At 41.8% G+C, this 16,235-nt stretch overlaps 1 protein-coding gene across 1 annotated transcript in view; it reads right to left on the reverse strand.

Moving 5' to 3' along the window:
- The window catches only part of LOC106742659 (DNA-binding protein D-ETS-4), a 50,601-nt gene extending 42,598 nt beyond the window's left edge, over positions 1 to 8,003 (reverse strand). The window contains exon 1 of the mRNA XM_014615830.1: positions 7,683 to 8,003. Within this exon, the coding sequence (XP_014471316.1) occupies positions 7,683 to 7,718 (36 nt within the window). The 5' untranslated portion in view covers positions 7,719 to 8,003. The remainder of the gene's footprint in view (positions 1 to 7,682) is intronic.
- Positions 8,004 to 16,235: the final 8,232 nt, after the last annotated feature.

A 16,235-nucleotide genomic window follows, 5' to 3' on the forward strand; every position in this document is an offset into this window, starting at 1 on the left:
TTGAATAACGTGTGAACCGCGCACTTTTCGCCGACCCAACGCGTCCTTCGACGTCCCAGTTATACCATAACCTAATACGTCGCGCGTAACTTACGAACGCATCCTGAGAGAAGGATCTCGACCTGCGCAATCTTGCCGCGTGATCTTAAGACGAATTTACAGATAATGTCATTAGAAAAATTTCAAAGGTTCTCGCGAAGGGGAACGAATCTTACAGGCGCTTAAAGTGTATGATAGCTAAACGTGATATCCCGTAAGTGACTAACGATAACTATCAGATCTGTGCAAAAGTTTTAATCCTTTGACTATAAGTAAATAAATTCGCTAAAGAGTATTGGAGTAATTATTTACTTATATAAAGGAAATATTGCTTTAGTATGATATACTGAGAAAAAAGTACTTAAAAGTAGCACTTAAATCTAGCACTTTTTTCCTGCATATCTCATATAATATCTCTATTCCTATAATATAATCATATTCCTATAATCCTATTCCTATAATCTTTAAAAGCTTTTGCAGGTCTCAAATATATTCAATTTTGATTATAAATCTTTCTATATTTATCTATGTATATCTTTCTTTGTTTATACAGCTTTTGATTCTTTGTCGATTTGCTGATTGATAGATTTTGATAACTCAAATTATATTCAATTAAATTTAAATTATTTCAATTATATATAACAATAATGTATAATTACTTAAAAAAAATTTTTTTCTTTCCTTTTTACTTTATTTATCGAACATATACTGAGAAAAAGGTATATACTTAAAAATTTATTTATGGAGGATATAAGGTTTATTTCACAGAAATAAAATTTATTACACCGAAACGAGGTCTATTTCTGTGAAATAAACTTTATATCCCATAAATAAACTTTTAAATATTTTTCTCTCAGTTTATTATACTAAAGGAATATTTCCTCTATATAAGTAAATAAATAAATAAATAAATGAATAACCATCTCCAATTATACTCTTTACTATTACAACAGCGAAAGAGAGAAAAGAGAAATCTTAGCAAGAACTAACGTCGTCTCATAGTATCCAATTTCAAGAATGTCGCCTCCTCTGCAGAGTCTCGGTTGTTTGTAACGACGTGTTAAATACTAACGATGAAATGCGCTTCGGAGTAACGGCGCATTAGCGCGCGTTCGGAGCTATTACCGCGTGATGGCCACTCGTAGATTTCGAGATCGCTCGAGGAAAGGGTTGAGAGATGAATTCCACTCGAGAGTGCCGAAGGGAAGAAGTGGCGCGGTCGCGTCGACAAGAGCGTCGACGCGGCGTGCTAACAGAGCGTCCCGAAGAACACCTTCGCCTGAGCGACAAGACAAAGGATATCGGCGCTTGATGGCTGTCGTAAATTTCGCTTAGCGAGACCGAATCTGGCGCAACGTGCGAGACGAGCCAAGATTAACGTAACGAGCGGCCGAGAGACGAGCGAAATTAATCGATCGTACAATTTGACCGTACACGAACGAATAAATCCGTCGATATCACGATCAGACGATCGTCTTCGACGACGACGACAAGGAGCAAAACGCGACAGACCTCGATGAGCACGGCGCGTCTCGATCGCCGATACTTACACTCGCGCGAATGAGAATTCGCGGACACGCTTCGCCATGTACGATAAATCGTGGGAACTTGCACGTGGCATTTCTCAGGACGTCGCTTTCTTTCTTACTGTTTGCCTGTCTTTCCCTTTTTCTTTCCCCTTTTCTTTTTTCTTCTTTTTTTTTTACGTAAGACAGCATGAACTGCGCGCGCGCGGAGTTCGCTTTCTCGATGGGAACGGAGAAATATCGAAGGGGGCGATCGACCTTTGAAGCTGCCTTTCGAAAATCCGGCGCTCTCGCTTCGCCTTGCCTCGCGTTGCCTCCACGCCGAGGAGCTTCGACCTCGCTCGATTTACCTCGCGCAACACTGGTAAACGCAGCCGCGGAGAAAGAGCCATTGCGATTTGCGTCAGTAACGGCCACCCACGTGCGCAGCGCCGAACGCTGATTAATGTCCTCGATTTCGAACCCTGGATCGATCCTAGATCGTAGATCGCGGGTGCCGACACGCAACTCTCTCGACATCGCGAGCTCGCGAGGGCCGCTGGTCGTTCGACACGGGTTGCGCAACAACACCCGTATCTCGCTTGCGATATCGACGACCTTTCATGTCCCTTAAGTACGGGAGAGAACGGTACCACAGGCGGCCGCATAGTTCAACTAGTATACCGTGAACCCTCCCTATGACGCGTATTATGCAATTCGGAACTCCGCACGCCACGGAATCGGCCGCCCAATAACCCGGTAAGCCCTGAAACGCCGACCGACAGCTCGATTCAAAATTTCGCTCCTTCGTGAAATTTGAAATTCTACACAGGAGAAAAGGCATCTCTGAATTTAATATCGTTCGATTTTGGTTTATTTAATCTAAACAACATAATTTAATATCAAATATCATTTTATCTGAATGAAAATATTTGTTTGTTTTACTAGAATAAACCATGTTGCTTGATAGAAGAGACAATATTATTTAGAGGAAATAATATATGCAATATTGCTTGCACTGAAACAAAGAAAAATTCTTTAATATTTCTCTAACGTAATATTATTATTTCTTTCAAATAATTTATTGTTTGTGACAACCCGTTACAATGTTTGAATGAAAATACAAAAAATATATTTTATTTGATGTAAAGATATTTATTGTTTGAGAAACCAAACAACCCTGTTTGTTGTATCATCAAACATTTGTCTGCTCCATCTCAAAAAACAAATTTATTTCATTTAAGGAAACTTTATTCCTTAAACCAAAGAAATCCTTTTCACCATGTACAGTACAAAAGGGAGAAAGCAATAAGACAGCAGAATATGTTCGATTTAAATTCTAATAATATAATTTACTGCTACTTTGACCCGACGATGTCTGAAATTTCGCCGTTTTAGTATCAAAATAAGTTGTTCAAGGCGGCGTGAAAATTAATTTGTAGAATTAAAGATTCAAGAAAGAAGTTGATAAATATCAGTATCGTCGAAGGTTTTTTATTAACATAGGCCATTTAAATAGGTGCAGGTCATCAATAGTAACATCCAAATTTCGACTCGGCAGTGACATTATATTAATGTTATAATTTTTCACTCGACGATAAAGTGCGATATAACGTGTTGTATGTAACAGAATTGCACCGTTTAACAGGGAATTACACCATTAATGTAATGTTACTGTTACACTGAGATATCCATTTAGTTGAATCAACTAAATTCTTGTTTGACTATGGGCAAACCAATTTTTTCGTTATAAGAACCAAGGTTTAGTTCTCTGAACTAAAAGTTTGGTTCTTTGAAACCTCTGAAACTTCAGAAAATCACACCTTCGATTTAGACAACCAAACTTTGGTTATTACAATCAAAAAATTTGTTTGCCCATAGTCAAACAAGAATTTAGTTGATTCAACTAAATGGGTTTCTCAGTGTAAGCGGTGTCTACTGGGAATCCCCGAAATTCGTTCGTGCGAAACGTATCCGTCGCAGCCGAACGTTACGCAACCACCTACGACGCGCGAACTTTCTTTCTAAATGCGTATTATGTTCGCGATTGAGAAAAACTTGACATTATATAACAATCGCCTGTATTTATATTCGGGAGAAAAAGGAGAGGGGGGGGGGGCGAGAAGAATGAAAGGGCACGCAACGGTTCCGCAACGGATTTGAGTCGGCTTAATTCGCCTCGCGAAAATGCTCCTCATGCCGACGATCGATACACCGACGCGTTCTGTACCGTCGACTCCGACGCTATGTACAATAAATAGCGAACTTTTATCGTAATAAATATCAACGACCGTTATAACTCCGTAGGCGGAGGAAAAAAAAAGCCTGACGTCGAGCGTTTCCTACGTACTTTATGCACTATCGATAAATCGACGAACAGAAATATCCCCGCGAATGACTTCGCGTGCAATATATTATCTTTTAACTTTCCTCACATAACGACACATTGTAACGCACCGGGTAAAGGCCGTGGAGAACCTTTACAATGATAGCAGGATGATATTTATCAAGTTCGAAGACGTATCGCGACCTTTTTCTCGACTTTAGCTCCTCGTTAAAAGCACTTTATCCATGTAACGTCGAGAGAGAGAGAGAGAGAGAGAGAGAGAGAGAGAAATATTTCATTCCCCCTCTCTCTCTCTCTCCCTCATTTCCCGATATTTTCCGATAATATCAAGTTTGAAATTTCAGGTGATACCTGGGAATTTCACGAACGAGTAGTGACCAAATCGAATGATACCGGTCGAGTTATGAAAATCAGAGCAGATCGGCGAGAGAAAGAGAGAGAGAGAAAGAGAAGTGTGACATCCAGCGCGAGTTTCGCGACGTCGGAAGAAAAAGAAAGAGGGGAGAAGAGAGGAAAAGGGGGCGGGAGGCGCGAGGGGACAAACCGTAAAAGTCGTGCGGTGGAAACGAGTCTGGTGCAATTACTACGCGGCTGGCTATCCTCGGACCAGGAACGAACGACCAACCACGCCCTCGCTAATGCGAGCCCGCGCGAGACAGGATTTCGAATTGGCTCGGCAAGGACGCCTGCTATATACAATGCTCCCGCGGCACAAAGACCGGCTACTGACATTTTTTAATTACACCCTGTTTACGCGGCCGAGAGCTCGGGTCGGCGCGACACGACGTGCGCCGACGGCTATCTCCGACAATAAGTTTCGCACGGTATGACCAGGCTTACACATTTCCCATATCGCGTAGACCGAAAATACTCCCGATAACCTGGACAAAGAAACACGCGAGATCGGGGAGACGAGTTCGAATTCGAGTCGCTCTTCCTCCATCCCCGGCGAGAAAGAAAGATAGAGAGCGTATTTTACACCGTAGATATCGATAAATTAATAAAAATTCGACCCGACAGATAAATCAGAATGAATTTATCACGATGAATTATTTATAATATAATGAATCACTGGAGGAACTCGCTGAATATAAAAGCCGACCGTCGATATTATATGGATACAGAGGGAGAGAGAGAGAGAATTGCGTATTTTCCGTCGATTGCGTAACGGACGATTTCTAGGGGGGAGAGATCGTAAGAGCGGAACAAAATAAGCGAAGTGCACGAAAACGAGATAAAATATATTGTGCAATGAGAGACGGTTATACAGGCGATTAGGATTATATCGTCGACACGCGGACGTTGTCGATCGCGGGCTTGTACGTTGTTAAAGTGAAAATCCAGATCGTACGCGATACTCTACGTCCGTTCGAGGCAACTTTTTTCTCTCTCTCTCGTTCTCTTTCTCTCTTGCCGTGGGAAACGATACTTCACACCATCGTCGAGTGTCACTGTCGAGGCGAAGAGGAGCCGTTGACTTCATCATTGCCACTCACGCGCGTTGCTTGTTACTTGTCTTTGAATCGAAAAAAATTTTCGTCAATACTAATAATGGTAATATTATCTTTCGGCAGCGGCGATATCGGGCGCACGAAACGCAATCTCTCTCTCTCTCTTTCTCATTCGAGAAACAAAGTCCAGCTCCGTCGCTGGGAAAAGCGTCTAAAGACGCTCTTAATCATGCTCGCGTTTCATACTCGTGCACCTATAAACGTACCCTCGCGCTGTCTTTCCGCCCGTATCACAAAAAAGATACAGCCGCGCGAATATCGTATCGAAACGCTCCTGTTTCCATAACTAACTCTCTCTCCTCCCTCTCGACGCGAAGTGATGACTCGCGATTACTTTAACATGGATTTTTGCTCGCTGAATTGTATTAAAATAATCAAACCGGAAATGGAGTCGACAAGACGTTTGCATTAGCATGAAAGTTTCTTGGAATATCGATCTCGTGACCTTGCGGGTATAAATAACGAGCAAAACGTGTAATGTTATTTCGTGCCAATACAGGTTGTCCATTCGCTTCTTATTCTTATGAAAAATACAAAACTGATATTTTTATAATTAATCTTATTCAATAAGGTATTGACCGCTTTTTTTTCGATGACAGAAGGTCATCGAGAGAAACGGGGGAAAAAAATAAAGTTACGCCTAACTGTAAAAGTCTCGACTTGGAGTTTTTCGTAGAAATCTCTGCGAATTTATCGAGCAACTCGACACAACCTCCAATTTAATCCTCAACTTATTCTAATCACACGATTGAACGGGTCGAGAACGCAAGAGGAGCGACGATACAGGGCGATTGAAAATGTTGGGANTCGTGCGAACAGTGACACGTGTCAAGGTGCAAAAAGCATTTTGCGGAAGACGATGGCCGGTAAAAGTCGCGCCGTCGAGAAAACCGCGGCCCGCCGCTGGTGGATTTCGTCTCTGTTTTTACCGCGAAATTTTCCATCACGTACCAGCCGAGTGAATTTCTCGGTTCTCGTACCTAACTACCGACGTTGCCTGTCTTATAGTGGTGGTAGATTCGAAAGTTAGCCTTCCGTACGACCGACTCGCCGGCTTCATGTCTTTCTTCGACAGGGCCGTAGCTACCGCGCTGAACATCGGACACAGTCCTTTCCTTGACGTGGACTCATCGCTTCCATTACGCTTGTTTACGTCGAATACGATCTTGCGATACTTTTCATTCGTTTTCTATATTATCGTCTTGAAAGATGGAGGAACAACGGGCTGTTGTATTTATTATGCGCAACATTGTCTTGGTGCTTTTGGAACTATCGAAGCGATTCTCCTCGGTTTCCGAGCATTAATGAAGATACCGTAACTAAACACCGTCGTTGAGTTAAAAGTCAAATTTCAAGTTAATCGTAATTAAATTTTAAGTTAAATCGTAAACAGGAAGTTTAATTGTACGTCAGGTGTTACGAAAGCTACGATTTCACTATTGCTCCGGAAACGTAATAATAGTATCGCAAATTCGCTCGCGTGTGCTCGTATGTTCCAATTTGACGACATCAGATGAAGAAGAGAGCTCAACGATCGTCGAGACGTTAAAAAAAAAGAAAGGAAGAGGAACCTAACTGAAGTTTCAAAGTTCATAAAATTCTCGTGTTTACTCTCGAGATTTGCTCGCCAGAAGACACAAAGGTCACCGTATCGGAATAACCTCCTTGTAAACGATATAAATTCCGTTCCTCACAACGGAATACGCGAGTGACTTCGCTCGAAAGATCCATCGCGTCCGAAATGATTATATCTCCTCTGTTTACTTGCCGAATGTTTCATAGCGAATTTTCAAACAGTACGAATTTCAACATGGCGTAACTAGATAAGCGACAGTCCAACCATGTTGCGCTAAACGTACAACGGTCGAAGCGCACACCGACGCGTGTATTTTGAGGCGAATTTCCCGAGCGTTTCACAGGCGAGCGCAAGACGATTCCGGACGCAAAGAGTTCGTGAGTTAAAAGGAGGATCTGGTTGTAAGTACTAAAATTTGGGGAATATTTGCCGATCGAATGTTTGATTATTGCAACCGAATAATTTAATTTCGCCCATACAATACTATATATATATATAGTATCGTAGTTCAGATATATTGTATATTCAGTGCGTGGAGCGAAATTATTTGGCCACAGTAGTCAAATATTCAGCTGGCAAATAATCACCAAATTTTAGTACTTATTACCGGATCCTTTTATCAATACGCAAGTCATGCGTAGAGGAAATCCCACGAGTAAACACAATCCGAGCGCAATGCGAGAGAAGACAGCATGAAAACTCACCGTCTCCACCATGTCGAATCCTCTTCCGTACACCATGTCTCGTTCCCCTTCGTCCCGCACTTTTGACAGCTGCCGTGTTCGCGCGCGCGGATCGATCTCTCGGCGCTCTCGGTCGAGAGGAGAGATCGACTTCGACTCGTCTTCGCGCGGTAACCGGCAACAAATCCAGGTGGTCCTGCTCGCTTCCTCAGCGGTCTCGCGTTTTCGTCGGACAGTCCTTTAACCAGCCGCTCCTCTCTTCACGATCCCTCGCGGTCCTCTCTCCGGCCTCTCGCGAATCCCCGCGAGTTCCTCACGATCCTCGTATGTCGCGTACGACCGACCGACTGACCGCCGCGCCGAGCGAGTGGCGGGAGTCGGTGGGCGCGTTCGAATCGTTGCGAACGCCGCCGGGAACGCCCGAGCGTTGTCGGAGCGGGCCGAGCGCGCGCGACCTACAAACTCACGCATGCGCGGCGGAGCGCGCGAACTTCTTCCCGGCGAACTGTGAACAACACGTCGTCCTCGCGCCAAGGATCTCGCGAATCGGCGGACACGTGGTCGAGTCGTTGGCGACTTCCGCGCTCGCCGCGGGAATCCTCGCGACGGAGATGGAAATGCGAGATCTCCGAGTTCTCACCGCCGTCGTGGACGATGTGTAGCGGCGGCGGTGACGTATCCCGAAGATAAGTCCAGATTACGGTACCCGATCCATGAGCGGTCGATCGAAGCGATCGCCGTGCGCGTTTCGCCTTTCGCGACACAGCAGGTCGCAGGATGAGCACGCTCGGAGGAACCGAGCGACCTACTAAAGATCGGCGCTCGGCGTCTTCCCTCTTTTTAGCTGCGAGTATCTTACCTGTCGCGTAACGTAGCCTAGAGAAACGGAGCGAGGTATTATTTACATAGTTATTCAATGCTTTTCAGAAGGGGTGACGGCACGTGAGAGAGGAAAAATGTATACTCTCGTCGAACGGAAATATTTCGTTACGATTTAATCGATGTCCGTACACTTTGAAGAATGATGCAACGCGTTCGTTATCATTCGGATTGAACTGCCAATTATTTGACAAATAATTATCTGAACACTTATAGATAGACTTATGAGCGGGTTAACGGTTAACTCGTTACATTGGACTTTCGATCCTGTTTCATGATACGGTTCGATCAATGTTGCACCTTAAAAAATGATATAGCGCGTTCGTTGCAGTTTGGATTAAAATATCAATTGTTTCAATTATCTCAATACTTAGACTTATGAGCGGACTAACAGTTAACTTTGACTCGTTATGTTGGACGATTGATCCTGTTTCACGATCGGCTTCATGGTCGGAGTTATACCTTGAAAAATGACGCAACGCATCGGTGGCAACTCGGATTAAAATATCAATTATTTTACAAATAATTATGTCAATAATTATGAGTGGACTAACGATTGACGTTGGCTTGTTATATCAGGCGATTTATGTCCCGCCTCACGATTTGGTCAGTGCCGCGCCTTGAAAGGTGATGTAACGTTCGTTGCAAAATTCGTATTAAAATATTAATGATTTTTTTGCAGATAATTATGGCAGCATTTATGGACGGAGAAACGATCGACGTCAACTCGTTATATTCGGCGATTGATCTTGTATCGCGAGCCGAGAAACTCGCGCGTTGACTCATACGTTGCAGCCGCGTATTCGGCATTTACGATTATCATTTATTATCAGTATTTCGAGACTGCGCCGTTTTATGGTGTGATGATCGATGTAAATGGTATGTGGTAAAATGCCGACGCTTTTACGCGCGTTGGCGCGAGGGATATGTGTTAAAAATGCCGAGTAACGCACGTGCTTATTTCGTAGTTGAAACAGCGCGCCTATAAGTCAGAGGTTGGAGCAAGTGCGCTATGTGCGTCACGCACTCTTAACTGCATCCTGTCTGTGCCACCAACGTAATTCTATTACTTTCGAACAATGTCCTCCGATACCGCGATCTTGATCTGGGCCGTAACTCCGCGAGGGTATATAACTTAAAGTGCACAATGCTCCGGCTTTTTTACCCGCGGAAGATAGCGAGAACAGACAGCGCGGCAAGAAAACAATTCTTGAGCGAGAAAAGAATGCCTTCTTATTACGCCAGCGTCGAGGCTAAGCTAAGGTATATGTGCCGTAAACACTCGATATCAAAGATAAAGGCTGCTCCGGGATCTCTTCTAAACCTCATGTCTTCTAAAGCGAATCTCTTCTGCGTGGAAAAACAACTCAGTACAACTGAATTTTCTGTTGCTTGGGTGACTAACAAAAACTCAGTTGTGGGAACAGGAAGGATTCCTACAGAAAATTCGACTCAGTTAACTGCTCTCAGCCGACTTTTAACACAGCTAAATATTCACACGAATGTTCTCGGTCGCGCGATAACAGAAATATCATTTTTAGTCACCGAGTTTTCATCTGGTCCCTGTTTAGTTGCAGGAACTGAGATTTTTTCTTCGTATAATAGGCGACATGTATGTCGTGTCATCTCCTAGATGAAAACTTTTTATTATTATTTTATTATTTTCTTTATTATTATTATATTTACGATTTTTAGACTTTCACATATACACATAATGTTAAAACTATAATAATTAGAACCATTATAACCCTACCATTATACCACAACCACAATTATTTCTGCGACTTCCTACCTTATGCGTTATGTGGAAAATCATACTACTCTTCGTTCAGGCGATGCCACAGCACACATGACGCCACACTTAGTTGCAGTTTAAACACAATGAAGTTGGGCGCGCAACAACTGTCACGATTGAAATTGAATATATCGATGAGCTTGCCGAAGTGACAGTACAAGATATGGAAACAAATTTACTCAAGTTAACGTATTCATACATTCAGGGATATGTTTAATTGCAATAGGAGAAGCCATTTTACTTCTTCAGGCTAAGACGCCGTTTTTTTATCTCGGGTCAGAAGATCGATTTGTATATATTCATATATACAATACATATCAATATATACATATTCCATGTTGAAAGTTTAAATATTCGTACTTAAAGAGCAAAACAATAAGAATGTCCAGAAGTAGGCACATATCCAAGCAGTGGTATTTTTATCTTAAGACCCAATCTACAATAGATGTAAATAAGTCTTTAATCTCTAAGCAGTAAGCAAATGTTGACAAAGGCACTTTCCGTGCTGTCAGAAGTGACGATAAAACTTAAAGCTTAAGGATCGCGACGTCCAGTAGCGCGGGAAACGCTTCTTGTCGGAAATGAAACTCAAGTCGCAGTTTAGCTACGATAGCTTATCTATTGTGGACCGGGCCTAATTCTCGGAGTGCGTAGTTCTCCGACGGACAACAACGCTTAAGCAAGGCATCTCGCGCGGCAACCTTGATACGACAGTAAATAACTGGCGTGTGCGTAACGCGCGAGTCCGCGTGCGCGCTCCTTGAAATCAGAGTCCTAGGTGCCGCGACGCGATTCGCGCGAGAGCGCGCAGGCATTCGCGTGGGCGATTAGATCCGCGACACGCTTTACCGGCAGAAAAATCGGCACAATAGCCCTTTGTGTGTCTGTCTGTTCGCGAGAGGGACGGTTCGGCGAGATGACGACGAGTGTCCCGTCGCGTCCCCGTCGTGTCACGTCGCGTCGCCTCGTGTGTCGGCAGGTCGTTGTGAAACGAATTCCAGGACAGGCGTTTTCCGGATCTGTGCAATACTCCGCGACGAATTGCATAAGCGGGTACCGCTACACCTTCGGCGAAATGATCCGCTTTCGAAAGAGAGAGAGAGAGAGAGAGAAAGCCAATGACTCTTGGCGCCCTCAACGTCAACACACAATGCAAAGCCAACAGATGTAGGAGAGATAAGGAACAATTGGAACAATTTTCATATTTTGTCTTCTGTAGCTTCCGCTTTTCAAAATTTCGTAACAACAAAAATTGAGACTAATTTATTTTATTGAGAAAGTTAATATAAAGTTTGAATAAACTATCTTAGTTATTAAGAACGCAATTAAGTAAATTGTAAAGTCGATTTTATTTCCCCTGTGCTAGAAAGGAGAAGTGGGACAAATAGTAGGAAGAATTGAGACAAAGCAATAGAAGTAATTCATTCATATATGGTACGTACAAGTGTATATGTATTCTAAATAAAAAATTAATGAGAAACAAATAAAAAGAAAATTAATTCTTTTTAAATATAAAAGAAAATGTATCCCTGAAAATTTCTAAACATAAAATGAAACGATTGGTTTTTTAAGCAAACAATAAAATTAAAACTAAATTTTTAAGAACAAATTATAGAAAAAACAATTCTTTTTATTTGCTTACTGTTTTTAGCAGCACGAACTTTCAATTCGTAAATAATTTGATTAACGTAAATAAGTGATAAATAAAAATTATTTGTTAAAACTGTTATCAAAAGGCAATAAAAATAAATTTGCAGAAAAATGACAATAATATTAAGACTGATATAGTAGATTAAAAATTTATGAAAGTGGAAGACATCTCAAGGGAGGATAGGCTTTGCATCCAAATTCTCCCTCAATAAAATGTCCCAACTCTCTCTGATTGACATTTCTACATTAGAACGTTTATCAAAATTTTTAGATTCAACATCGAAGTTAAAGTACATTTTGTACTGTAAAGTTTAAGAACTGTACATTAAAATGTGTTATGCAAAATAAAGATTCTTATAAAATGCAATCATCGAAAGATATGTCACAAACATTATAATAAGAAACTAATCGCTTTCGATGGTCAAAAATGGTTTCACTTGATTTAAAATTATATTCCTTACAATTTGTCAAACGAAATTTTTATGCATATCGCATAGAGGCATGTCAGTTTTGTTCTAATCAAAAACACACCACCTAACTGTTAGAAAGAAAATAACTCTGTCCCAACTGTTTCCCAGTACTTTCCCTTATCTCTCCTGCACATAAGCGTCGACAATCGATGTACCGTAACGTGCGGTTAAATCTGTCCGTCCGATGGAAATTATTGTCGCCCGTAACACCGGTCGTATTCGTACCGGGAAAACGCGGCGCGGTGCGGTTTTGCAACGCCATATGCAGCGCCTGCAATGCTTTCCTGAGAAAGATGATGATTTCGTCGCGCCGCCTCGTTACACATATACACGACGCGCTTACGCTTAATTATGTGTCATTATCATTTACGCTTTCTTGTGGAATTATTCTATTCTTGTCCATGAACTAGAGAAACGAAATCGTTCGTTTTAGCAACGTCTAATGAAGAATTTACATTTAATAGGACGATGTTCGAACAGAATCTTGTCATTGCGTCAGTATTTCTTCTAATTATCAAATGTCAAAATGTGAAATTTTTTTCTCAAGCAGACATCAACATTATACGCGTCATCGGAGACGCATATGAAATTCGATCACGATCTCAAGACAGCCGTCAAATTTCTATCAATTAAATTCTCGTCAACTGTTGCCGATAGAAAGGCTAATAAAATTTCATAAGAAAATATCCGATAAGCATCTTGCGTTAGTATTGAAGAAATGTCCTAATTAATTGATAAACGCCATGTAAAATTCCTTTCCGGGTAAATGTCACGTTATACGCGTCCTCGAAAGATTCGATCGCGATCTGATGGAGGCCATTAGACGGTCTTTACCGATTAAGTAGTCCCTCCGTCACCAATCTTTCAGAATTTGTTTTTCAAGTAACGAATGAACTGTCACGATAAATCACACGAGAGAGATTCGCTATCAAATTTTCACGCGGCGATACCTACGAAATAATTATGATCGCAGTTTCGAAGAAATCGACAGCCCGCCCCCTTCGCCTCCATCCTTCTTCTTCTTCCTGTCACAGTCCGCGAGATGATTGCGTCACGATCTCTCAGAATTCCCCTTATACAATATCGATTGCGGTCGCCAAAGAGAACCTGTGAAATTATTTTTGTGCGTCCACCTCGAAATCTCGTTTCGCTTCGCGAGAAGTTCGCGTGCCGGTAAGCTCTATTTTCGCGCGCATGATCGTAGGCGAGGCGTTTAGAAATCTTTCCTCTCTTTTTCTCTTGTTTTTTTTTATCTCAAACCGCCCGATTACGCGATCGATATTGACCGCAAACGCACAGGTGTTCGATTGGCTTTACCAATCCAGTAAGCGACTCACGTGATCACAGTCAGATCGGTCTTTCCTCATTGCACGTCCGGTTGAGAATCGAAGTTCAACGGAAAAATCAACCTGCGCGTTTTCGCCCGCGAAGAAACTATCGTGTGTTTGCCGTTTTTATTATCTATTACCTCACGTTAGCGGTTTAATTGTATCCTTAATCTCTTTCTGGATCTCAGGTTCAGTGCGAATATAATCGGATTAGAGAGAGAGAAAGAGAGAGAGAGAAATTTTAACTAATCACTGTCAACGTAATTCGCTGAACCGACGCAATAAATACACGTTACAAGCAAAAATTATATTAAATATGTAAAAAAAAAACTGGACTGCATTTCCGCAACGGAAACCAATTAGAATCCCACGACTCGTTCCGCAGCCAGTGTGTCTGTGAAGCTATATTTTCCATCGAAATAAAAGTTTAATACTGCAACACAAAGCGAAATATGTATTATACTTGAACGCGCTCGTAATCGCGCCGGAACGGTATCGAGCCCGCTTATGTTCAGCACGTGCGAATTTACGTCACTGTGACGGAACTCGAAGGAGAAAGCACATTCATCGAAAAGAGTCTCGGTGAAGGAGGTTTTGTGCATCCCTGAGCGTGGTGGAGCGAGAAGATCGTGTGGGAAACGCGAAGGGCGGAAGAAATAAAAATGCGAAAGAGCCAAGCTAGACGTGACGTCTGTTGAACCGATTTGCCCACGTCGCGGGTTCAGCTGTGAAAGACGGAGAGAGAAAGAGAGAGGGAGAGAAGAGAAAGAACGCGGGCGAGGAAAAAAGGGAGCAGGATTTACGTCGGGAGTAAAAGAAATGAAACTGCGAAAGTGCAATGGCACTTACGACCCTCTTCGGGTTACCTCGTGAGAGCTGACTGATGCACGCCAGTAGCGCAAGATTCGCGGCATTTCCGTCTCGAAGGATTCGTTTAGCCGCGACACGACGAGAACCTTGGTTGTAGACCTCGCATAATATGTTATCTTTTCTCCCGAAAAATGGATTTCTCCTATTTCATTCCTACACCCTGTTTCGGATGTTAATTATTTACTTATTAATTAAGTTAATTATTTACACGGTATAAAAAATTTTGTGTTAAAATTTTGGTGTTACTTTAACATGAGGAATATGTTAAAAAGTACACATATATATGTTAATATATTTATCTTGTTAACATATTATTTTTAACATATTCACCTTATTGAAATAACACTAAAATTTCAGTGAATTGTTATTAATATGAAATTTGTTATTATATATTCGGAAATTTAACAATCGGCGAGTTGGTTATTCCTCGACGCTTTCCCGCGACAAATTAAAAATAAAATAAATTGCGAATTGAGATGAAAATTAATGTTCAATAAAAAACGTGACATGACACGAAAATCGCGATCGTCGACTGAAAGGTAAATACATCGATGCCGCCTTTTATGTATTTTGTGTATTTTATCAATTTTACGATTCGTCGTAATCATTTAATTTAGCGGTTTCTTCGCGATGTCGGTCAGTTAATACTGCGATTTATGCAGCAGATGGAAATAATAGACCGCCGGTGAACCATTACCGAGGAATTTTTGCGTCTTTCCGTCCCGATCGGCAGAAAATCATTATTTTATCATCGATGAAGCATTATCTTCCGGCAATCGGGGTAATAATTGTCCACCGTAGCCGACTCGGTCCCGAAGATATCCCATTGTTCGAAGGATCCTGGCCCGAGATACCAGATATTTTTCATCGTCCTGTATCTTCGTAACGTTCGCGTATTGCGACCACCCCGTGGTATCTCGCATGAGGTCTCTGGAGCACACTTAGGCCTCGTACACACTGAAAAATGCGATTCTATCTCCCGTTGACCGATAGTGCCGAACCTAACCGTAATATAGGCCTTGCGACGGGCATCGCGAACATAAAACTTGTTATTTTCGAATAGAAAAATCGATTGCGTCAGTGATATGATTCGACGACTCTTTCATTTAGTTTAGAAACAGCGAGATAATTAATTCAGGTTATATTTTCAGATTGCAGTCCGATACTTTCGGATTAATTTACTTGAACAAATATTAGATCGCTCATACAAAATATATAATTCTTCAGTTATATCCTATCGTTAGATTAAACAAAAAAATAAAAAACGTTTTGCACAGAAAAAAACTCGGTTTCTACTGAAGGAAGAACTCAGGACTCGCTGCAACGAAATTAACGATGTATTTTAACACGTTGACTGCCACGGAACTTTTCACGATTCTGGTCTAAGAAGCTAATTTGATTTAATCAAGTAATGAAGCGACGAGATAACTCGTAGTTGGCAAGTAAACAACCTACGAGATATCTTGTAGTTGGCAGTCAACGTGTTAAGAAGAATTTGACGATTTAATTTCAAAGGAAGGGTGTTACTGGGTGTGACGAGAATGTCGATCGATGTTCTCGCCGAGAAAGATTTGCCAAGGAA

This window comes from Dinoponera quadriceps, unplaced genomic scaffold (genome assembly GCF_001313825.1).
Source record: "Dinoponera quadriceps isolate SergipeBrazil2010 unplaced genomic scaffold, ASM131382v1 scaffold832, whole genome shotgun sequence".
NCBI classification, from domain to species: domain Eukaryota; kingdom Metazoa; phylum Arthropoda; class Insecta; order Hymenoptera; family Formicidae; genus Dinoponera; species Dinoponera quadriceps.